General features: G+C 44.2%; 1 protein-coding gene across 3 annotated transcripts in view; it reads left to right on the forward strand.

Moving 5' to 3' along the window:
• The window catches only part of FBN3 (fibrillin 3), a 518,221-nt gene that overhangs the window by 445,643 nt on the left and 46,662 nt on the right, over positions 1-25,916 (forward strand). For all 3 annotated transcript variants that reach the window (XM_033955282.1, XM_033955284.1, XM_033955283.1), the window contains 10 exons: positions 5,515-5,640; positions 6,880-7,032; positions 11,792-11,857; positions 12,067-12,192; positions 12,319-12,438; positions 13,999-14,121; positions 14,578-14,709; positions 18,321-18,446; positions 19,075-19,281; positions 21,004-21,129. In XM_033955282.1, the coding sequence (XP_033811173.1) occupies positions 5,515-5,640; positions 6,880-7,032; positions 11,792-11,857; positions 12,067-12,192; positions 12,319-12,438; positions 13,999-14,121; positions 14,578-14,709; positions 18,321-18,446; positions 19,075-19,281; positions 21,004-21,129 (1,305 nt within the window). The remainder of the gene's footprint in view (positions 1-5,514; positions 5,641-6,879; positions 7,033-11,791; positions 11,858-12,066; positions 12,193-12,318; positions 12,439-13,998; positions 14,122-14,577; positions 14,710-18,320; positions 18,447-19,074; positions 19,282-21,003; positions 21,130-25,916) is intronic.

A 25,916-nucleotide genomic window follows, 5' to 3' on the forward strand; every position in this document is an offset into this window, starting at 1 on the left:
ACCCAAAAGCTAGTTGATTCCCTCTTAGTCCATCTCACCTGCCCTAGAGATGTCCAGCACCCTTCTGTGCACTCACTTAATACTAGGGGTTACCAGACGTCCAGAAAGACCCAGACATAACCTCTTTATAGAGGACTGTCCAGGTGCCTGAACAGACAATCCGAAACCCTACTTTTGTCCAGGTTTTGGAAAGGTCTAGCCGTGTCTGGAGGGCCTCTGAGCATGCACATGTGATGTCACACGCATTCATGCATGCTCGGAGGCCCCGGACACAGCCTAGAGGTCAGAAATTTAAAAACGCAGCTTTTGGGGGTAGGGCTTAGGGCAGAATGGGGGCGGAACAAGGTGGGGCCATGTGTCCGGGATTTTATCAAACAAAATATGATAACCCTACCTCATGCTCCAGAGCCAGCCAGTTCCCTCCTGTAAACTCAACTGATACTCGGAACCATCCAGCTCTTTCCCGTACCTTCTCTTTCTGCTTCAGAATTGAATGATGCCTTTTTGTTTCCTCTCGTACCATCCAGAAACCAGCTGTCCCTCTCTTGTCCTGCCCTGGCTCCCTCCTATACCCTCTGTTCATGCCCTGGAGACACCCAATGCATATCTGTGCATTCTAATGTTGCCTAGTGGCACAGATTCTCTTTACATTCCAGAATGGGAATCTGTGTTTGTTGGGGATAATGAAGATTCTTTTTGGTCAAGCAAGATCACTAAACTAAACTAAACTAAACCTTAAGTTTGTATACCGCATCATCTCTATAAAGATACAGATAATTCAATAAATGAGGGAAGGACTATATCCAGGTGGGTGATATCACTGGTATGGATGGAGCAGTCAGATTCTCTCAGAGCTCAGAAATCTTTGAAAAACTTTGCAAATCTGTGGGCGTATTCTTATGCTCCAGCAGTTTTCTATCTCCTCAGCCTTATTCTCACCACTGTCACTGTCAGTTTTCAAGATTTCCCATTCTCTGATTACTTCTGTCATGAAAACTGAGTTTGATTTAGCAAGCATCATGTTCGCTGTGCTGGTAAAACCTAGACCTTAAAGGATGGCTTGATTTTAAAAAGTGAAATGGTGCGGTGATCATGTTAGTCCACTCTTCAAGGTAATATGTAGAATAAAACAAAAAGATAAAAGAAAAAATAATACCTTTTTTTATTGGACTAACTTAGGGCTCCTTTTACAAAGGTGCGTTAGGGCATTAACGCGTGGAATAGCGCGCGCTAGCTGCTATCGCCTCCTCTTGAGCAGGCAGTAGTTTTTTGGATAGCGCGTGCTAATCCGGTGCGTGCGCTAAAAATGCTAGCGCCCCTTTGTAAAAGGAGCCCTTGATGTAGTGGCAGTAGGGGGCCTAAAGCTTTACATAGGCACAATTCATGCAAAGATAGTCGCCGGAAATGTAGGCCTGGAAAACCCTGGCCTACATTTCTGGCGCCTTTCTTTCCTGTAGGCGCAATTCTGAAACCGGCTCCAATGCATAATTGGCATGCGATCAGCGGCCTCCGATATCAGTGTCGGTTACAGACTCCGACCCCAAATGGCTATCAGACTTCTCTGTGAACCTTCCACTTTACGGCTTTGGGTGATCTTCACTCTGTGCCTCCCTAATGCCTTTCTGATCCCCTTTTTTACCTTTTCTTTTTCAGCCACTCATATGGCAAGCCATATTGGGTTTCTTTTTCTCTTGGTTTTTGTTTACTTTCCTTACATAAAGATCTGATGCTATTTTTATAGCTGTTTTCAGTTTGGCCTACTGTCCTTGCACTTCTATGTCTACCTATCATTTGATTTGGAATTTACATATTTGTACACCGCCTAGACTGGTAAATATTCAGCATATCAAAATAAAAATAAACTTGAAACTACCTATTCCACCAATTTTTAATTTAGATTCTTTTTCTATTCTATTAAAGTTAGCATGTTTGAAATCCAGTACTTTGAGAACTTTGAGTTTTATGTGTCTGCACTCCACTTGAGCTCTCATATCAAACCATATCATTTGGTGATCACCCACCCAGATGTTAGAAACACTTTATCCATGTGTGAGCATTGATCCAGCATCACCTCTTTTCTCATGGGTTTTGTCACCATTTGTCTGAGCAGAGCACTGGCAGGCATCCACGATCTATCTGCTTCCTTCTGATTCTGCAGATGGAACATTCCAATCCACATCAGACAGATTGGATTCTCCCTTTTCATTCCCAATTTATGGAAATGGCAGTTGACGTTTAATATGAGCAAGTGCAAAGTGTTACATGTGGGAAAGAGGAACCCGAATTATAATTATGTAATGTAGGGTTCCATGTTAGGAGTCACTTCCCAGGAAAAGGATCTAGGTGTCATCATTGAGGATAAGTTGAAACTCGGAGCTCAGTGTGCAGCAGTGGCTAAGAATGCAAATAGAATGTTAAGAATTATCAGGAAAGGAATAGAAAACAAAGATGAGAGTATTATAATGCCCTTGCATTGCTCCATGGTGCAGCTGTATTTCAAATAACCATGCACAATTCTGGTTGCCGCATCTCAAAAAAGATATAGCGGAATTAGAAAAGGTACAGAGAAGAGCGACAAAAATGATAAAAAGGATGGGATGACTTCCCCATGAGGAAAGGCTAAAGTGGCTAGGGCTCTTCAGTCTGGAGAAGAGACTGCTCAGGGGAGATATGATAGAGGTCTATAAAATAGTGGAGTGGAGTGGAAGTGGAAGTGGAGTGGAATGGGTAGATGTGAATCGCTTCTTTTCTCTTTCCAAAAATACTAGGACTAGGGAGCATGAAGCTACTAAATAGTAGATTTAAAACAAATTGGAGAAAATATTTCTTCACTCAACATGTAAGTAAACTCTGGAATTCATTGCCAGAGAATGTAGCGAAAGCAGTTAGCTTAACAGGGTTTAAAAGGGATCTGGCTAACTTCCTAAAAGAAAAGTCCATAATTCATTATTAAGATGGACTTGGGGACATCCACTGCTTATTCCTAGGATAAGCAACATAAAATCTGTTTTACTCTTTGGGATCTTGCCTGGTACTTGTGACCTAGGTTGGCCACTGTTAGAAACACCATATTCGGCTTGATGGACCTTTGGTCTGTTCCAATATGGCAACTCTTATCTTATGTTCAATGAGATCTTTGTCCAGCTTCTCCATTTGTACCAGAGTTCTATAGATGACAGCCATGTGGATATAGCTTCTATCTTCTCTTACCAGGACAATCCAGGTTGCTTCCTCTTTTCCTTAGGCTCCCTGTGTTTCATCTGCTTTAGTATTATTGTTCACATACAGCGACACTCCACCAACCCTTTGGCCCTCCCTATTCTTCTTAAAAGATTATAGCGCAGTATGATTGTGTCCTATTCATGGCAATCAACCATACCAGGCTATAATCTTTTTAGGAAGGACAGAGAGGGCCAAAAGGATGGAGGAGTGGTGCTGAATGTGAATAACAATACTTAAGCAGCTGAAGTGCAGGAAACCTGGGAAAAAATGAAGCAGTGTGGACTGTCCTGGAAAGAGAAGATGGATCCTGTATCCATTCAGGTGTCATCTACAGACTAGAGAATGACAGACATGAAAACAAACTTTTCCCCATCCCTGCAAGGAACTCAATTTCCCAATCCCATCCCCGTGAGTTTTGTCGCTGTCCCTGTCCCTCTCCCATTCCTGTAAGTTCTGCCTTAACCGCACAAGCCTCGGACACTTATGATTTTAAAGTGTTTGAGGCATGTGCAGATGAGGACAGAGGTTGCAGGAGTGGGGCAGGGACAGGAAAAGAACTCGCTGAGATGGGATGGGAAAATGAGTTCCCGCTGGGATGGGGAAAAATTTGTCCCCGTGTCATTCTCTACTACAGACCTCTGCCACAAATGGAGAAGCTGGACAAAGATCTCATTCAAGATATCCATACGATGGGCATGAAAAGGGAGGTATTGTTGCTGGGGGATTTCAACTTGCCAGACGTGGATTGGAGCGTCCCATTTGTAGAATCAGAAAGAAGCAGTGAGATTGTGGAAGCCCGCCAATGTGTTCTGCCCAGACAAATGGTGATGGAACGCACAAGAGAATGGGTAATGTTGGATCTAGTGCTCACAAACGGAGAAAATGTTTCTAACGTCCAAATTAGAAGTAACATCAGGAAGTACTTTTTCACAGAGAGGGTGTTGGATGTCCTCCTGGGGGAGATAGTAGAGGTAAAAATAGTGATGGGATTCAAAAATTTGTGAGATAAACACAAAGAATCCCTATTTGGAAAAAAGAATGGAATCTAAATAAAAGAGTGCTTAAATTGCAACTTCAGTAATTGAGAAGTAAGGCCAGGGCCAGGCAGATTTCTACTGTCTGTGTCCCAATTATGGCAAGATAGATCTGGGTGGGCTTGTTGGCACCTTCAGTACTTGGGAAGTAACTCTAGTGCCAGGCAAACTTCTACACTATGGGCCTGATTCTCTATAGATCGCCAATCTCCGAGGATGTCTAAGAGGCAGTGTCAATCATGCATCGGCGTCCTAAAGAGAATCGTATCTACATTGTTGAACAGATGCCTTAAAAATGTAGGCTAGCATTTTGCAGGCCTACATTTAAGGCATCTGTCTCATGCCTACAGAGGCATGTAGGGATGCTTAAGCACACCCAAGACCACTTCCGGGTAAAACCATGCCCACACTCACCTTAGGCGTGCTTAAGCATCCCTACGCGTCTCCATAGGCACACTACAGATGCCTACAATCAAAGTGTCCGTCATCGTGCAATTTTTTAAAAAATTTGCATCCCAGTTCGCTGCAGACAGCGTAAGCACGCTTACCGCCGTCTGCAATCAGGAAGCACGTTTCAATCAGGCCCTATGTGTCCCGAAAATGGCAAAAAGACAGACCGAATCACAATCAAATGTTGGGTAGACTGGATGAACCAGGTCCATATGTGCCTGGAGTACTGCGTCCAGCACTGGTCGCCGTACATGAAGAAAGACACGGTACTACTCGAAAGGGTCCAGAGAAGAGCGGCTAAAATGGTTAAGGGGCTGGAGGAGTTGCCGTACAGTGAGAGATTAGAGAAACTGGGCCTCTTCTCCCTTGAAAAGAGGAGACATGATCGAAACATTCAAAATACTGAAGGGAATAGACTTAGTAGATAAAGACAGACTGTTCACACTCTCCAAGGTAGAGAGAATGAGAGGGCACTCTCTAAAGTTGAAAGGGGATAGATTCCATACAAACATAAGGAAGTTCTTCTTCACCCAGAGAGTGGTGGAAAGCTGGAACGCTCTTCCGGAGTCTGTTGTAGGGGAAAATACCCCCAGGGTTTCAAGGCTCAGTTGGACAAGTTCCTGCTAAACTGGGACGTACACAGATGAGGCTGGACTCATTTTAGAGTACCGGTCTTTGACCCGGGGGACCGCTACGTGAGCGGACTGCTGGGCATGATGGACCACTGGTCTGACCCAGCAGCAGCAATTCTTATGTTCTTATGTCATCTGCTGTGTTATTCACATTACTGTGATGCTTCTATCCCCAGACATCAACGAGTGTGATGAGGAGCCCAATATCTGTCTGTTTGGTACCTGCACCAACACTCCTGGCAGCTTCCAGTGCATCTGCCCCCCTGGTTTTGTCCTCTCTGACAATGGACGCAGGTGCTTTGGTGAGTGCCAAGTTGCAACATTACCCACTGAGAGCAAAGGCTGGGAATCAAGTGCATGCCACGAACTATATGACAGTCTTGCCAGCAGGCTAGGGGTAACTGAGTAGCGATACAGGATGCAAAAGGGATGGTGCACAAAGAGGAGTCATTCACACAAAGAAGGAGAAAGGTAGGGATAAATAGGAAGCTAACCAGCACCAGTGGCGTAATAAGGGGGGGGGGGGCAGAGTGGCCAACTGCCCTGGGTGCCATCTTTGTGGGGGGCGCTGGTGCCTCTCCTCCCCTCCGTCTCTCTGCATATCTCTTTAAATGTTTGCCGGCTTGAGCAGCATCTTCTACTTGTTCACACCGGCATTGGTTCCCTTATAATGTCACTTCCTAGTCGCGGGACCAGGACATGACATCAGAAGGGAGCCAACACCAGCACAACCAGTAGGTGGTAGATGCTGCTCACACTGGAGAACATTTCAAGAAGTACGTGGGGGGCAGGGAGCTCTCAAGCCGCGGGGAAGAGTTGGGTAGGGGCGCCCAAGCAACAGGGAAGAGTGGGGGATGGACGGCAGTAAAGAGTGTGTGGGGGGGGGACACACAGCGCAACAATGCCGGGCACCACTGCCCCAGGTGCCAACCTCTCTCACTGCGCCACTGACCATCACTAAATGGTTACTTTGGATGGGCAGACTGGATGGGCCATTTGGCCTTTATCTGCCATCATGTTTCTATGTCAGTAAAGGGGAGGGTATTAGCAAAGATGTGAGATGTCAGTGATGTAGGGAAGGATAGAGATGGAGATGAAATGGGGGGAGGGGAGATCGGCACAGACAGAGTAAAAAAATGTGAAATGACAGGAAGAACAAGGGATTGGGCTTAGCAGTGGCAATGTAAAGTTAAAGGGGAGGGAATGTCAGCAGAGATGTGGGAATGAGGGGTGGAGAGATATAAGCAGGGTTATGCAGACACAAATCTCCCCTGGATAATCTCTCTCTTTGTTACAGACATAGATCTATCCCTCGATAATTTTTCTTTTCCCCTTTCTTGTCACATACATAACCCCCCACCTTTCTCTCAGTTACAGACACAAATATTCTGGGCAATCTATTTCATTCTGTAACAGACACTGATCTCCCCAGGTGATCCCTCTCCTGTTCTCTCTGTTATACACACAGATCTGTCCCTTCTCGCTGTTACTGACACAGATGTACCAGTGGGTAATCTCTCTTTCTCTTTCCCTTATAATAGATACCCGTCAGAGCTTTTGCTTTACCCGCTTTGACAATGGAAAGTGTTCTGTCCCCAAAGCCTTTAACACTACGAAGGCACGCTGCTGCTGTAGCAAGATGCCTGGAGAAGGCTGGGGGGACCCCTGTGAGCTGTGCCCCCAGGAAGGAAATGGTAAGCAGCCTGCATGTTTTCACAAACCACTCTTCTATTGATGTTAATAAGCTACTCTTTTATTGATGTTAATGTATAATCAGCAAAACGAGAAACCCCATAACACAGAAAGTCACAGAAATGACACTGTGTGTACGAGCAGTGTAAGAATACTGCAAGAAGGCATAGGAGGTCCTTATGTGTATGGGAGGATGCAGTACAAGAGGTCTGAGAAGATCTCTATCTCTGTAGGAGGGTCAGGTAAATTGCAGGAGGTCCCTGTATATATAAGTTCAGAGACATTCCATAAAGTGAGAATATTCCTCTTCGAATGTTGAGGAAGGTCAGAAACCTTTTCCGCCAACAACACTTCTCAGTTCTGGTCCAATCTATCATATTATCCCGGCTAGATTACTGTAACGCTGTCTATCTCGGCAAAACAAAGACCTGCCTTCAAAGACTCCAACTGATACAAAATACCGCTGCGAAATTAATTTTTGGAAAAAGTTAATTTGACTGGGGTGGAATGGGACGTCCACAGATGGATCCAAAATTGACTGGCGGATAGGAAGCAGAGGGTAGTAGTAAAAGGACACTACTCTGACTGGAAAAGGGTCACGAGTGGTGTCCCACAGGGGTCTGTGCTGGGACTGCTTCTGTTCAATATATTCATTAACGATCTGTACGGGTACGAAGTGTGAAGTTATCAAGTTCACGGACGATACAAAACTCTCCAACAGAGTCGAAACTGTTGAGAAATGCAAAGAATTACAGAGCGACCTGAACAAACTGTGTGAATGGGCAAAAAGATGGCAGATGAGCTTCAATGTGGAGAAATGTAAGGTCTTGCACATGGGGAAAGGGAACCCCATGTACAGCTATACGATGGGAGGAAGGGTGCTGGGGAAAGGCACCCTAGAAAAAGACCTGGGGGTATTGGTGGATACAACAATGAAGCCAGCGGTGCAATGTGCAGCGGCCTCAAAAAAGCAAACAGAATGCTGGGCATTATCAAAAAAGGTATCACTACCAGAACGAAGGAAGTTATCCTGCCATTGTATCGAGCAATGGTGCGACCACATCTGGAATACTGTGTCCAATACTGGTCACCGTACCTTAAGAAAGACATGGCGATGCTTGAGAGGGTCCAGAGGAGAGCAACTAGGATGATAAAAGAAATGGAGAACCTTTTATATTCCGACAGGTTAGACAAACTGGGGCTCTTTACCCTGGAAAAGCGGAGACTGAGAGGAGACATAATACAGCCATATAAAATCATGAAAGGCATAGAGAAGGTGGAGAGGGGCAGATTCTTCAGACTAGCAGGGACAACAAAAACAAGAGGTCATTCAGAAAAACTGAGAGGGGACAGATTCAAAACGAATGCAAGGAAGTTTTTCTTCACTCAGAGGGTGGTGGACACCTGGAACACGCTTCCAAATGAGGTAATAGGACAGAGTACAATACTGGGTTTCAAAATGGGACTGGATGACTTCCTGGAAGCGAAGGGGATTACAGGGTATAGATAGAAGGTTACTCTACAGGACATAAGCGAAAAGCATATGACAGTTTTAGGGTATGAGCACTATCAGGTCCTGGACCTGAGGGGCCGACGCGTGAGCAGACTGCCGGGCACGATGGACCTCTGACCCGACAGGGGCAATTCTTATGTCTCCTTTGCTTTTAAACCTTCATTGGCTTCCGGTCTATCTCAGGATTCACTTTAAATGTGCATGTATTACTTTTAAAATTTTATATGGTATCTTCATCCCTCTTGTCCCTTTATTATTGAATATTTATAGATTCTCCTATGCAAGAGGCACCCAACAATTCAAACTCTCCTTCCTTCAGTGAAAGGAATCAAAGGAGTTAAGAATTTCAGTTAATCCTTTTCAAATTTTCTCAACTATGGAATGAACTTCCTCTTATTTTAAGGGGTCCTGGTCCTTTTCAACTTTTTCGTAAATCTTTAAAAACTATTTTATTTTCCAAACACATTGGAAACTATTTTCTGATTGTTACTTTTTAAAGTATTTTTTTAGTTACTGTTAACCGAGTCGAGCTCCTTTTTAGCTGAAGACCCAGTGTACAAAGTTAAGTTTTACTTTAGTTTATATGCAGGGAGGTGCTTGAAAACTGCAGGTCAGAGGACGTCCCAGATACACAGTTTCTCCCTCCAGATTCCATGGAATGAGAATGGAATGGAAGTACTGTGGAAGTGCCATCACTCTTAACCAGCAGAGTAACCTTCTGTCAACAGAAGCTGAGCCCACTGAAGATCAGGCATGCTTAGACATCAGTCTAGTCTGCCCAGTTGGAAAACTGGGCCTTTGCATGCATGAGAGGCTCAGGGATACCATGGAAGTTTATGGGTTGATGCTTTGAATGTGGGAGGTACAGAGATACTTAAGGATCTCAGAGGAGGTGCATGAACATTGCAAGAGGTGAAGTGGCCTCTGATGACAATAGTCAAATCTGCCCACACTGATGAAAAACCACAGAGGGGCATAATCAAAAGAAACGTCAAAGTCCCCTTTTGGCCTAAGTACCTAGACGCAGAAAGTAGGCAGCAGGGAAATGTCCATTCTCAAAAACAACGTCCAAAATTAGGTTTTTTTTTAGAATGGCCTACCTCCATGTTCAGCAATCTACTCGCCTAGACTGCCACTACGTCTATCCCTATAACACATTCCCGACAAAAAAATTGCCCGTCCTAAACGCCCAAGTCCCAAACGCCCAAAATCAGACCTTTTAGGCGAAGGAGGGGGGCCAATCCTTCACCTAAAAGCAAGATTCTGTAATCGGTGTCTGTCATAAACAACGCCGGTTACAGAATCCTGTAACTGTTCCCCCCCCCACCCAATCGCAGCAGGAGAGATGCCTAATCTCTCCTGCCTTGACTCCCCCCCCCCCCCCCCGAACCTCATGATTACTGCCAGGAGCGAGCCCAAGCCCTCCTGCCAGCTGACTTTGTGGCTGGGGGGTTTCCTGCCACGGCCGCTGAGCTGATCGTGGCAGGGAGATTCCCTTACCACGATCAATTCAGCAGCAATGCGATTCTCTAACTGGCGCCTGTGACATGGACACCAGTTAAAGAATCGGGGTGGTTAGGTGGGGTTAGGCGTCTGTCCATCAGGACAGATGCGATTCTATATAGGACACCCGTGTGCAATTCTCAAAAGCCGCTTAGGCGGCTGCTGAGACTGGACGACCTATACAAAATCCAGCCCAAGAAGTCCTAACCTAATGGTTTACCATCTCATCTATTCTTAAATATTGTAGTTCTTTCTTTTTAATCTTAATCTTGTGTTGTATGTGATTTTATGTTACTGTCTTGTTAATATAATCTTAGATTGCAAGCCGCTCAGAAGGTTTTTTTTACCCTTGGTGTGGGATAGTAAGATTTGAATAAACTTGGAAAGTCTGGTTAGCTCCTGATATTCAGAACAAACTGGCTAGTGTTAGCACATAAATAAGACTGCATAAATAGCTGTCCTATCTTTATTTGCTAACAAATGACCAGTTAGCTCTGAATATCTGAATGGATCAAGAAACAGCATTGCTAACATTTTCAAATGTGACACGGACTAGAGGTCACAGCCTGAAACTGAGTGGCAGCAGGTTCAGGACAAATGGCGGGAAGTTCTGTTTCGCGCAGCGCGTGGTGGGTGCTTGGAATGCGCTCCCGGAGGAGACTACTGTACTGGGATTCAAGCACCAGTTGGATGCACACCTTCTTGCATATCATATTGAGGGATACGGTAAATCTGGGTCTCCAAAAAGGAGTACTTAAATGGGCCGCCGCGTGTGCGGATCGCCGGACTAGATGGACCTCGGTCTGATCCGGTGAAGGCGTTTCTTATGTTCTTATGGAGTTAACTGGGCATGCATTAGCCGGCTTTAAAAAAAAAAAAAACAATGATATTCACTACCACCAACTGGATACAAGTATGTCCTGGCATTGAATATCTGAGTTCAATGGTATTCTAAACAATTCTCAAACAGAACTTATTATTATTTCAATCACAAATACATTAGTATAGTAGCATCAGAAAGAACCCTGCACATAAAGACCTATATAGTCCAAAAACAAGTGGGGGGAAAAGAGACCTCAGAAAATTTTGCTCCTTATTTTCAGTACATTTAAGTCCTGTAATGGAGCTAGCACAGTCAATGGTCTATGCTGGCAGTGGACATTGAAGGGCTGTTTCTATAAATGAAGCCTAAATTAGCTAGTAGTACCTAAGTAAAAACTTAGGCACTTGACATATAGGTGAGGGTTTTAAAGGCCTACAGGCACCTAAGTTTTTGGAGAATCGTGCCTAGTGGTGGCTAACTCAAGCTCCACCCATAGAAACGCCCAGTTAGGCATTAGGCATTGCAATAGGCACCTATCTTCTTTAGAATCAGATAGGTGCCTATCTCCCAATTAAATTTTTTTAAACCAATTATTGAGGCTCTTAAGGGTATTTTTCCAATTAAGTTAGGCACCCTTTCTAGAATCAGTCTCTGAATGTCTGAGTTCAATGCTGGCAATGGACATTAACATCGCTGTCTGTCACTGGCTGAAAATCAGGGAGGGGGTATATGCCCTGGCCTAGAGGTTCAGAGATGCAGCAATAAGTTATTATATGTACTCAAGGTGAAGGGGCACTTCAGTAAGGCAGAAGAGACCCTTTTGTTGAGTGGAGGCATGAAAATACTGCAGGAGGTCAGGGGATGATCATACCAGGCTTGGCAAAAGACCAAAACATTAATTGTATGCTTTCTCTATTCTCAGTTGCCTTCCAGGAGTTGTGTCCGTATGGCCATGGAGCTATTCCTGGTCCAGGTGACTCCCGAGAAGGTAAGCATTTTACCTCTAAGAGGTGGGAGATCCCACAGTTATTGTTTTCTGTCTCTCGCGCTGAGACCCCACAGTTTGTATATGTTCTCACACACAAACACACACACACACACACATATATATATATGGGATATATATATATCCCACAGTTTGTATATGTTCTCTTGAGAACTCTACAACCCCTGTTCGACCATCTGTTCTATTTCCAGATGTGAATGAGTGCGTGGAGAATCCAGGCATCTGCGTAAATGGGGTCTGTATAAACACTGATGGTTCTTTCCGCTGTGAATGTCCATTTGGATATAATTTGGATTTTACTGGCGTCAATTGTGTTGGTGAGTGTGTCATGTTCTTGAACAGAAGTGATCATCCAAGATGGATGAGAAGCACCGATCTGGAATTTGTCCCTATACTGTCAGACAGGTCTGATGTTAGTCCTCTTCTCTTCTTCACTTTGACAGACACAGACGAATGCTCCATTGGTAACCCATGTGGCAATGGCACCTGTACCAATGTAGTAGGCGGCTTCGAGTGCACTTGTGATGAAGGGTTTGAACCAGGGCCAATGATGACATGTGAAGGTAAAGCTCCAACACTGCTCTTGGTCTGTCTAATGTATTATCCTAGTCCAGGGGTCGGCAACATTTGTACAGCAAAGAGCCAATTTATCCATAAAGTTTGACCCAAGATTTACAAGGAGCTGCAAGGTGTAATTTCTCTCCCCTCCAACCCCTCAGAGGTCTCTGCACCCTCCCTCCCCTTCCCCTCCCTTCAACCCATAGCCAAGGTTTTCTCTCCTTTCTAGGCCCCGACTCTTTAATCTCCCTCCCAAGCCCATGACCCTCCACCCCCAGGCCTACCGAGGTACTTGGTGATTCAGCAAGAGTCTTTGTGGCAGGAGCATGGCCCTCTCACTCCTGCTTCCTCGCAGTTGCTTTCTAAAATGGCTGCCACGACCTTTCGCAGCAGCTTGTGGTACTACAGGAAATGTGCAGCCAAAGCAAGCACAATACACACACACATACACACAATAAGTATAACATGGGCAGAAGTGATGCAAATTATCTCTCTCTCTCCCATGTAGATTCATAAATGGCACCCAAATATGTCTAGTGCCAATTTCCGCCACTAAAATAAGGTACCAGAAAGTATTTCTGCTGAAACCAAATGTGTAAATTCTGACGTGCGAGTTGGGCATGCATCCCCCCGATTCTGTAACACTGCGCGTAGCTTTAGGGAATGCCCATGCCTCACCCATGGATATGCCCCCTTTTGGGTTGCACTCAAGAGAATTTAGGTGCAGTTCTTTACAGTGGCATAGCGAGGGTGGGCGGCGCCCGGGGCGCAGTCATCACCGCCCTCTTCTCCACCCCACCCCCTTGGTTTCCCACCACCACCATCGTGCATGCTCCCACCTTCCCTTCCCCCATACCTCTTTAACTTCACCAGCTCAAGCGGCATCTCCAACTTGCTGCCCACACCAGCCTCGGCTCTCCCTCTGACATCATGTCCCGGTCTTCTGACCCAGAAGTGACATCAGAGGGAGAGCCGAGGCTAGCGTGAGCCGCAGGTTGGAGCTTCTGCTCATGCCAATGGAGAGCTAGAGGTACTGGGGGAAGGGAAGGTGTGTGCATGGCGGGGGAGAGGTGGGAAGGAGCGGGGGTGCAGAGAGGAAGAGAGCTGCCTGTGCCCCACTTACTATGCCACTGGTTCTTTATAGAATCACACATAGGCGGTTGTGCGCGCAACTCCAAATTAATGCTAATTAGCAACAGTAATTGATTATTAGCAGCCATTGACTGTTAATGGCCATTAACTAATTTAGTTGCACATGCAGTCCAAGAGTGCACCCAAATTTTGGCAAGCTTTATAGAATCCAGGAGACACATTCCCACCACAGGAACAGCAGCAACAGTACTGACGTCTCACACTTAGTGCCTGATTTTAAGACAAAATGGGATCGTCACGTGGGATCTCTTCACAGAGAAAGGTAGGGGAAGGTTATTGGGGTGGGCAGACTTGATGGGCCGTGGCCCTTATCTGCCGTCTGTTTCTATGTTTCTATATCTTGATGCAGTAAGGATAGGGGTTAAGTGTATGAATTGCTATACATGAAGGTGACACTGTTCTTCACTTTGCAGACATCAATGAATGTTCCCTCAATCCCCTGCTCTGTGCCTTCCGCTGCATCAATACTTTTGGATCCTATGAATGTACCTGTCCCTCTGGATACACCCTCAGGGAAGACAAACGAATGTGCAAGGGTAGGAGCTAAATGTTCTTCAAGAGTAAGACTCCGAAGGCTTTGCATTAGTAGAGTAAAGTCTGTGATAAAACGTGCATTGGCAGAGTTGGGAGCAATGCATTATGTATAGAGGGGAGTCTGAGAGGGATGGGGTGCAGAAAATTGAGACAGAGTACAGCTGGTACATATGGATTGGGGATTCTGAGAAAAGCAAGGTGCACGTTGATATGAATGTCTGAATACATTTGGTGCATGTGAGTCTGGAGGCCAGGAGTGATGGGGTCTGGTAACAGGGCCTAGTCTTAGTGGGATATGGTTGGGGCTAAGGTATGGGAACAATGGGATCTAAATGGGATCTGAGTGTTAGCATATAATAGGGTGCTTGAGCCTTAGAATCTGCGGGCGGGTGCAAAAGCAATGAAGCCTGCATGATCTGAAGGGGTGACGTCTATTCCCTATATCTGTGATGTTGCAGATCTGGATGAATGCACCGAAGGGCTACATGACTGTGAATCAAGGGGAATGATGTGCAAAAACCTTATCGGGACCTTTATGTGTATCTGCCCACCGGGAATGCAACGCAGACGCGATGGCGAGAGCTGCATGGGTAAGGACAACTTATCTGGCTCTCCTTGGACACAGATTTATGCATAATCTTGGGGAGGGGGGGAGGGTGTCACACTACTTCATCCAAATGTTCTTCTAAGCCAGTCACTATGTAAGTTTCATGTTTTATTAAAATTTGATATAGTCGCCTATTTAAAAAATTTCTAGGCAAAATAAAGAAATAAATTGTTTACAATGTTAAAAGTACAAAGACATAATTCCAAACTAACTAGACTTACTGGAACATGGAGGGAAGAGGGGGAAGAACTACATTCATTATAGGATAGATAAACAATTAAGGTAAGAACATATTGTAAGGGTAAAAAAAATTAAGAGAGTTTTAATTAGAGATCTGTATTTAGTCAAATTAGAGTTATATTGAGAAGGCTTCTTTAAACAAATGTACCATCAAAATGACAATTCTTACTCTTTGTTGGGGTTTTTTTTTTGGTATTTGTGTGACAAAACATAACCTTAGAAATACTGTAAATTTACAGTAATATACTAAATGACAAAAGTACACATGCAGACCTGCGAAGTCTCCCTCTGCTTTTGCAGGCCTCACCGAGCCACAGCAGCAGGAAAGGCTTTCATAAAGGTGATTTCCTGCTGCTGCTAATCCCAAGGCAGCAGGAAATGACCTTCTATGAAGGCCTTTCCTGCTGCCGTGGCACGGGTAGGCAACTCCTTATACCTCTGGTCGCCAACTGGCTGTGCCGGAGTGGAGTGATGGGTGAGGCTGGGCGGAGCAATGGACGGATTTGGGCAGAACAGCGAGAGGGTCAGGGTAGAACGATGGGCGGGATAGGGCAGGCTGGGGGCAACCTTAAATCTCTCACTGAGTGGGTCAGCCCTCTTGGCAGCTCTGCACATTAATATTTTAGCCCACAGTTCCTGGCTTGATATTTGAAAATCTATTTTTTGAAGTGGAATAAAGAGGCAAAAGGAGGGTCATCACTTTTAGTTTCCTTCAGCTCCACACTCTCACCATCCACTGCAAGTGATGTTTCTATGTCCATAGCTAGCAGAGGCAGATATGACTGGCAGGCTCATGAAATAATAGAACTCTTGACAGTACATGAATTGGTTTAGTAGCTGTAGAAAGATATTTTGGAATCATGGATATGGATGTCAAGATGAAGGAAATAGCCTGCAAAGCTGAGATTGGATGGTATTATTTGGTATTCCTTCATTAGTACTATCAACCAAACTCTCTGTCAGCAGACAAGGTGGTCACAATCAGTGTTCCCTCTAAGCGGGCGGGTGTTGTGAGCAAACTTTTTTCACTGTGAGCTAAAAATATCGGGCGCCAGCAAGTTATGAGCCAAATAAATATGTTGTCAAAGTTGCTGATACATGAGGACGAGGTATTCAAAGGAATTTTAGGCCTACACGCTAAATTAAATAACGTTAAATAATATTTTTAAGAACACAGAAATTGTAGGGATGAAATGATATCTTAATAAATGTTTTACAACAAATGTAGTTATGTCTGTTACATCCATATGTGTAAACTGTAAATTAAAAACAGTCCAGAAGACAATACGTTTGATGCTTTCAATTTCTAGACCAGTGTTTTTCAACCTTTTTTGGGCAAAGGCACACTTGTTTCATGAAAAAAATCACGAGGCACACCACCATTAGAAAATGTTAAAAAATTTAACTCTCTGCCTATATTGACTATATATAAAGTAATTCTCTTGAATAGGAATCAAATAAACACAAAGAAAGTATTTTATAATTACTTTATTATGAAATAAAAATTATAAAATACTTTATTCAGTGCGAAACCTGGGCCTGTTTGGCTGAACACAAAGCTGATATTCTGGCTGGAATGGAAGAAAGACACACACGTAGCTCTTCGTCAACAGCTCTCAGTCTCTCTCTGTATTTGGTTTTTATAGCATACAAAAATAGACAAATATACCCTCCATCCTTTTTATTAAACCACAATAGCAGTTTTTAGCGCAGGGAGCTGCGCTGAATGCCCAGCACTGCTCTTGACGCTCATAGGCTCCCTGCGCTAAAAACCACTATTGCGGTTTAGTAAAAGGGGACCATATTGTAAAATATAGACAGCAGATATAAATTCAGAACTGTGCATAGTAAGTGAAGGGAAGTTTTCATCTCTGGGAATTTACCCAGTTAACTATTAAGTTATTTGGGCAAATTCCTTTGAAAACTGTGGTAATACTGCCTCCACTTTGCTAAATTTAAAATAAAATCATTTTTCCTACCTTGTCTGGTGATTTCTGGTTGCACTTTCTTCTTCTGACTGTGCATCCAATCTTTCTTCCCTTCTATCAGCCTGTATGCTTTCTCTCCTCCACACCTCATTCCCTCCCCCAACTTTTTCTTCCTCTCTCCCTGACCTTTCTTTCTTTTTTTCTGTTTCTCTTCTTTCCTTCTGTTTCCCTGCCTGCCCCCTTTCTTTCTTTCTCCCAGCCTCCTGTCCAGCAGTAACTCTCTTCCCTTCCTCCCCTCCCAGCAGCATCTCTCCGTCTCCCTCTCCAGTAGCAGCTGTCCCTTTTTTTTCCTTGCCCAGCAGCTTCCCAGATTCCTTTCCCTCCTCCCCTCCCAGAAGCATCTCTCCGTCTCCTTCTCCCTCTCCAGTAGCAGCTGTCCCTTTTTTTCCTAGCCCAGCAGCTTCCCAGATTCCTTTCCCTCCTCCCCTCCCAGAAGCATCTCTCCTTCTTCTCCTTATCCAGTAGCAGCTGTCCCTTTTTTTCCTTGCCCAGCAGCTTCCCAGATTCCTTTCCCTCCTCCCCTCCCAGAAGCATCTCTCCTTCTTCTCCCTCTCCAGTAGCAGCTGTCCTTTTTTTTCCTGGCCCAGCAGCTTCCCAGATTCCTTTCCCTCCTCCCCTCCCAGAAGCATCTCTCCGTCTCCTTCTCCCTCTCCAGTAGCAGCTGTCCCTTTTTTTCCTAGCCCAGCAGCTTCCCAGATTCCTTTCCCTCCTCCCCTCCCAGAAGCATCTCTCCTTCTTCTCCCTCTCCAGTAGCAGCTGTCCTTTTTTTTCCTGGCCCAGCAGCTTCCCAGATTCCTTTCCCTCCTCCCCTCCCAGAAGCATCTCTCCTTCTCCCTTTCCAGTAGCAGCTGTCCCTTTTTTCCCCTGCCCAGCAGCTTCCCAGACTGATAGTGGTTTTCTCCCCTCCCAGCAGCTCTTCTTACTTCCCAGCGCAGCGATTCACGAAGGCAGCCTCGGGTCCTTTGTTGTGCCGCGCCGCCTCTGAGGAAAGAGGAAGTTGCATCATCAGAGGCAGCCGCGACTCAGCAAAAGCCCCGAGGCTGCCTTCGTGAATCGCTGCGCTGGGAAGTAAAGGAGAGCTGCAGAGAGGGGAGAAAGCCACTGTCGGAGGCTCCCCAAGATCTCTCCGGCCCAGCGCACGCTTCCGATGCTGATCTTGCAGAAGTTCAAATGAGTCAATCTTGCCGGTCCTGCGCTGTGACGAGAAACTTGTGCGCTGCGACCTAATATTTTGTGCGCCAGCGCACGCCAGCGCAGCTTAGCGGGAACTCTCACAATCCTGGTTTTCTGCTACTCTGTTCTGTAGAAAGTGTTGAGGTGCGTTTCTGTGGTGAGATTTATAGCTCATCTCTTTCTTAACTCATAGATGAGAATGAGTGCCGTACCAAACCTGGAATCTGCCCCAATGGTCGCTGTGTAAACACGGTGGGAAGTTACAGATGTGACTGCAATGATGGGTTCCAGGTCAGCACATCTGGTATCGAGTGTATCGGTAAGCACAAGCCATCTCTATTCATAAGACACAGTGCCTCCACCAGCACGTGTATTGATAGGTACGGTAATTTGTGTGCAGCACCACATGCAGTGGTAAATATAGCCCTTCTCTATGTATAGATTAGTCTATCAGTAAGTAAAAACATCCTCCATGTTTAGCTACAGTGCTAAAAAGTAGGAATAGAAAATTCAGAGGAAAAACATTTTACCAAGCGAACAGAATATTCTTGCAGGAGGCACTTAGGCTGAAGTTGCTCAAAACTGGTTTTCTGGTGAAAGGATGAAAAGCTACATTGACAGAATGTCAGTATTAACACTGCTTTATGTATTAACTCATTCTTCCCCTAGCTCTGTGACACTGAGCTTTCAAGTGAGGGATGTATGTGTGTTACAAACTAGCAAAAGGAATTATTTAAAGCTGGCGCTTTTTTCTGACTGTTGAGCTCACTGTCTCTTCCATATTCTCTTGCAAAGGGAACCCTGCATTTTGAAGGCTTCTGTCCACTGCCCATGGGTTGCTTACTTTCTTCCTCAGCCATTGCACAGCTGGGTGCAGAGGCTGGAAATGGAGGTGCAGCCACAGTTACTGACTCTTTTTCTCTTTTGCTTTCCTTTGCTCTTTCCAGACACCCGTCAGGGGTTCTGCTTCATGGAGGTTCTGCAGACCATGTGCCAGCTCTCATCCACCAACCGTAACCTGGTCACCAAGTCCGAATGCTGCTGCAATAGTGGGCGGGGCTGGGGAAACCAGTGTGAGCTCTGCCCACTGCCAGGAACAGGCCCCTACAAGAAGATGTGCCCTCATGGGCCTGGGTACACCACTGATGGCCAAGGTGAGGGGCCACAAGATGTTTGCTTTAATGGTCTCTTACAAGGAGAGGAAGAAAAGTCTAGGACTCAGATTAATGGTTTATATTTTATTTTACTTGATATAGTGCTCTTCCTTAAGGTAACAGCAGAGTGATATACAATTTAAAAAAAATTAAGACCAGAAAAGAAACACCGATGGGTAACAGAAAAGCATACATAAAAAGGCAGGTGTCAAAACAGAGAGCAGTATGGCATTAGTGACATCAAGAGACCTTTAGTAAAAAAGCATTAGACAGAGATACTTGTGAAGATTGAAACCCAGGAGGAGCCAATCTATCCAACTGCAGATTGAAGGCTTTCTCGAATAAGTAGGTTTTCAAAAAGGATCTAAATTTTGAGTGGGATCGTACCAGTCAAATGTTGAGAGAGTGAATTCAACCAAGAAGGTGCACTATGGAAGAAAGCTCTATTTCAAGTAGCTGTTGCACAATAGAATTGAGGGGGAAAGAGACTTGTATGTTGCCTTTTTGTGGTTATACATTCAAAGTAGTTTTACATATATACAGGTTCTTATTTCATACCTGGGGCAATGGGGAATTAAGTGATTTGATCACAAAGGGAGTCCAACAGCAATCAGAGCCACAATTAGTAAAACTAGAAAAGAAACGTGGGTTGAGGCAACGGTCTTTCTAAAAGGATCATTAAAATCATATGTTTATTATGTCCATCCACAAAGATGTAGACCCGACACAGCACTGTGTTTCGGCATTTGGCGCGCCTTCTCAGGGGTCAAACATGTAGTAGGTGAAGATGTACCAAAATAAAATCAACACCACTCACAATAAGGAAGATTTTTGAACAACCATTGTAACTAAGGTTACCAGATCTATGTTTATAAAATCCGGACCCATGGCCCCGCCTCCAGGCCTGCCCCGTTCCAACCAGCCCCACCCCATTCCACTCACATCATAACCCCGTTCTGCCCCAGCCTCACCCCCCAGCCCCACCCCCTCAAGTGTTCAGAGCTGCATCGAGAGGGCATCTGCGCATGCGTTACATGATGACATCACACACATGTGCGCATGCGCGTGACATCACCACATTGCATTGCCTCCTCCTGACGATGGCCCAAGCTGGAAGGTTTTCAAAACTCGTACAAAGTGCTGGGTTTTGAAAAGCCGTCCGGATGCCCAGACATGTCCGGACGTCTGTTAACCCTAATTATAACCAAAATTTTATTCTGCTTTCCTGGTATAGGTGATGAAAAAATATCTTGATGTTGAAATAACAAGTACCTACAGATCTTTATCTGTAGATCTCTCGGAATAGCATATCCAGGATTCAGCACCACTGTGACAACAGAGATTCCGGAGATCAGGCAGAGAGATAAAAACAGGGACTGGTACTTGGCACTCCATTTTCATTTGGAAAGACCATTGCCCCATCTCATTTTTGTTTTGTGAATTAAGTGACTTGCCCAGGGTCACAAGGGGTAGTGCTGGGATTTGATCCCACAACCTCAGGGTGCTGAGGCAGCATCTCTACCACTAGGCCTTTCCTCACCAGAAACCAGAGAGCTTGTTTTGGTAATGAGTAAAGTTGGATCAATAGAGATAAGTAGGATGTGGTGCATGAGACTGTACAAGAGGCACTTGGGAGCACTGGGTGAGACATTTGCAGCGTGACGTGGTGCATGGTGCTGTACTCAAGAAACACTAACTGAGCTATTGGCTCTTTTGTTTTAGATATTGACGAATGTAGGGTGCTACCAAATCTGTGTCAGAATGGACAGTGCATTAACAGCATCGGCTCCTTCCAGTGTCACTGCACGCTGGGATATACCACGGATATCACAGGGACCTCTTGTGTTGGTAAGTGTAATAGCATGAGTTGAGTCGGGCGCTTCTAGCGCTCGTCCCACATGGAATACTCTTCTTTTGGTCAAGCATTAACACTACTCGTATCTCAAGATTAGATTATTGCGAGGTTCTCTTCTCACATCAGGGCTTCCTCCAGGTGGTAAAAAAAGGTAGGTACACTGGAAAGAAATAGCCAAAAGAAATGTGTGCAATAACACCAAAAAAAATAAAAAACCAGAGCTCTATATTTAAGTAATTTTATTATGATGAAGCTATGACACAAAAACTCAACATTAGGGTTTATTGTTGCTTACATATAACAGGTAGTCACAAACACTGCATATTGTTCACTGGATTGAAACCAAAATTATCAATCTAATCTAATCTAATCTTTGGTTTATATACCGGGTCATCTCCCTGTGGAGCTCGACTCGGTTCACATATAATTAAGACTAGAGCACATAGCAGAAAACATAACAGAAGGAAGAACTAATTAAAAACTAAAGTACAGAAGAAAAGCATAAGAAAAATAACTATAATATTATCATTTCGTTGAAGCTGTAGTTAAACCATTTAAAAATTGCGAGAACAGCAAAGTTTTCAGGAATTTATGAAATAATTGCAGATGGCCTAAAAGCCTAATGGAGTCAGGAAGTTCATTCCAGATCTCTACAAATTTGAAAACAAAACCGACTGAGCTTCCCAGCAGATTTGTATGTGGCAATTGTTACTTTCAATCATGATGTCCTCCGTATACACAGATATTGTGCTTGAAGTTAACGATTATGACATAGAAAAGGTTGATTATCCTTGTTTCACTCTGGGGAAGAATATACACTGCCCAATATTCAAAAGGAGAGCTGCTGAATACTGCCGTTAACTGGCCATCTCCTAACAGGTTAGGTTAGGGGGTAGAGTACTTACTTATCTGGTTGGCGATGATTTCAATCCACTAACCAGCCAAGTAACCACATAAAGTTAGAACAGCAAAAAGGACACTGATCTGAATATCAGCCAGTTAACTGCCAGGTGACTGCTGAGATCTGGATATTCAATGCTGGGAGCTATTCATGCCTGGCATTGAATATCTATGGTCAGTTCAGCCAATGGCTGTGGGCAGCTCTGATACCACTTCCTGCCACAAGCCCTCTCTCTGATGTAACTTCCTGTATGCAGGACCAGGAATTATGTCAGAGGGTAGGCTCGAGCTGACATAAGCAGAGGGTAGGAGTCCCTGCTCACTGCCAGTGAAGAATAGAAGGATTTAAGAGGTGCCAGGGAAGGGGAGTGCAGGTAAGAGACCCTTTACATTTATGCACTGTGCCACTTATGCATACCCTAAAAGAATTGTGCTTAATTGTTTTTATGCCACCTTTGCAAGATGTGTACACTTACCTGCAAGCGTACAGGTTGTCTGTATTTTTACACATGCAATTGGCACTGAAATGTGAGCCTTTAGTTGTAGAATTATCTCTTATGTGGGCAGCATGAGTTTGGTAGCTCCTAAGGGAAGCCAGGCTGCAGCTCCCCTATCCTTTGGGGAGAGTTTAGGCCAGGCTGACAATACCCTTCACTTTTCATACCTCAACAAAGAGAAGGGTGTCAGTTTGAAAGTTGCCCCCACAATATTAGGTGGTAGGGGTTAAGTGAAAGGCGTACTGACAAACGCCAGGTCCCAGGTTCAGTTCCTTCACAGAAGTTTCATTAGGGATAGAATCAAATAAGAAGCGCAGCCAGGGGTGATTATATAAAGAATATATTATAGAAATAGTCTTACAGAAAAGTAATATTTATAAGCATTACAATTAAGCAGAGGGCATTACACTTAAGCAGAGAGCAAGCAGTCTCACTGCCTTACAGAGGTCAGAGACAGAGAGGGCCATAGAAAAAGAGAGAGAGAGAGAGAGAGCCATGTGTGTTGCAGAGAGCAGGCTTTTATACCTTGGAATCTTATTCTGAATAGAGAAAATATTGTATCTCCCAGTATCTTTCTGTTTAGAACTTGCAAACTGTTTGAGACAATGGTTAATTTAATAGACAAAGGAGGGTGAGAAACCTGATGGGATTAAGTCTCTGGCTTGATCTGTGCACCATTATCCTAAGCACCCTCTTAATCAGGCATTAACACCTTTTAGCTAGCCATGATTCAATCAGGGCAATCAGGGCTACTTAAAACAGTTTCCCTGCACACAGAGTCTATCTGCATTCCCATGCCAGAGTTAGATCGATATAATCTCCCAGAGGCCTCTAGGCTGACATCTCCCATACTTTTTTTTTTTTTTTTTTTTTTAAATGAAGGCAAGCTTGTGGTACCCTTCTTTAAACAGTCAATCTGCAATTAGCAGATGCTTCTTTTACCTCCAACATTATAGTCGCACGTCCCCTTTGCTGCAGAATCTCCAAGCTATGAAGATAGGTTGTTCCCATTATGAGTTCAAACCTCTGTCTTAGGTTGTATAGGCCATCAACTGGGCGGGGATCCCAGTATGCCTATATCTTACCTGTCGTTGAGCGAGTGAACGGTACATAAGGGATGCAGGAAGCTTTTTCAGGAGGTTCAGGTATAAAGGTACCAAGATGTCATAAGAGAGAGTATCTAAGTATGGGATATGGGATAATATTATATCTGACCCTGGTAATGGTAATGCAATAGGCCATGCCAAATTAAAACCAAATTAGGACCAAATTAGCAAGTGTCAGAAAAGATACTGGAAATACATGTATAACTGCCTTAAAAGTTAGAGGGAAGCTTGTATGATAAGCGTTGTAAAGAAATGTACATGTGTTTCACTTTACAGCAAAGAAAAATCATAATAATACATAGCAAAATTTGTACAATAATTAAGATAATGATAGGGTGAATTAAAACATTAAATACGTGGTTTGCAGTGGGCGAATACCCAAAGAAAAGTTCCCAAACTGAGACATGAGCGTCTCTTAGTAAATTTTCTACAGTTTGTGCAATCTGTCCATTTTCAAAAGTGATAGTATGATTCACTTCTTTGGAGGTTTTCTTAAGTTGTTCAATGTAAGTATGGAGTTCAGTAAAGTTCAGCAGCTTGTGGAATGTCTCATTCCCCATTCTAAGAGGTAGTGGATGTACAGCATAAGAAATAAAGTCTGGAATGTCCATAGAATAGGTTAAATAGGAGGAATTGTACAGCAAAGCGTTCTTAGGAAGGTGGCTATATCCGATGAACAGGAAACATTGTGTACAGCATGTGTGGAAAAGTCTTTGCAGTCAGGGTGCAGGAAGATGAATTAGTCCAGCAGGAACCGGCAGTCTCTTTAAACTGATGAGGTTCACACTTGAAATGAAAGGATGTTTGCACAGGATCTGATGTTTGCACAGGATCAGTCAAGTCACTGGAAACTGGTGGTGTTCGCCCTTGAGATGAAATGATGTCTGTGCATACAGGGAGGGATTTGAAAAGAGTCCCGATATCATTCAGCAGCTTTACTCCAGTGTGATCCAAATAAGAGATAGAAAATGGAAGAGAAAACATGTTGCCTGTACTGAATGTAGAGAGAGAGAAACCAGGTTGCCTGTACTGAATGCATAGAGAGAGAGAGAGAGAGAGAGAGAGAGAGAGAGAGAGAGAGAGACTAGTTGCCTGTACTGAATGTGGCAACATGTAGTTATGGCAAAAGACAGACAATAATCAGGTACTTAAGGTTCTTAATCAGACATTCCAAAAATATATGTTTTTGTGTGCTGCATATAACTTATGGCAATTCAGAGAAACCATAATTCTGTACTGAATGTATATATAAAAAAAATTATGTCAGAAATGTGTACTGAATCTAATGAGAAGCATAGAATAAACACGGTATAAAGTGAAACCTTTACTTAAAATATAACCCCTAACTAAGCTAAATTTAGGATATAAAAAGAACATTGCGCAATTGGGCTAGTTAAAAAAAATAAAAATGGGGAAAAGAGCTCTAGAAATGGCCAATGTTATGTATCCTGGGGTACCCCCTAAACTAAAACAAATAGACAAAAGACAGACCACATAGCACAGACAACATAAAACACAAATTTTGAGGCGTCGGCCTTATTCTTCCATCTGTCAAGTGTTCAGGGCTGAATTTAACTCTGCAAATAGTAGTACAAATAATGCATATCATAACCATCTCATATTCAGAAAAGGCATAAAGCTAATATCTTCTTTGGAACATCTTTATCTCTGCAGTGATAAAGAGGAACCTTGGAAAACACTAGAAATATCTTTGTGCCAAAATTGGTCTGGGATGGCTATATCCAAACTGCTGCTAGGAAAAAGAAAAAAAAACATTTTAAATTAGCAGCAACCTCAAGGTCACTTAGAGCAAACTTTGTCCATGTTCCATTCAGGCCGACCTGGACCATATGTCTGCCACCTGGGTCCCACTGCACTCGGAGGAGTGGGCACTGCGGTGCAGAAGTCAGGTGCAGGCTAGATTTGTCTTCTTTTGTCTGCACTGTTGTGTCCTGGCATTCAGAGGCAAGGGGCAAATTCCGAAAATCATTAGTCATGTCTAGGACAGAGAAAAATGCACATTTAGGGTTAAATGTCACAGTCATTTCAGAGTGAGAGGCTGCCACTGGTACTACGGGCTTTGAAGTCTTAGTTAGGGCCTGAGAGTGTATAGTGAGCCTAACAGAGCCCTCTGAATTAGCAAATGACCCAGTTGGAGAGCCACATGCTAAAGAGATAGGTCCACTCAGACCTCTCTCCTCCATCTTAGGCACCAGTTCTGTTGCTGGAGGAAGTACTGGTTGCTGTGTTTGTGGTGCAGGATCTTTGCCCTCAAAC

Source organism: Geotrypetes seraphini, chromosome 8 (genome assembly GCF_902459505.1).
Source record: "Geotrypetes seraphini chromosome 8, aGeoSer1.1, whole genome shotgun sequence".
Classification (NCBI taxonomy): domain Eukaryota; kingdom Metazoa; phylum Chordata; class Amphibia; order Gymnophiona; family Dermophiidae; genus Geotrypetes; species Geotrypetes seraphini.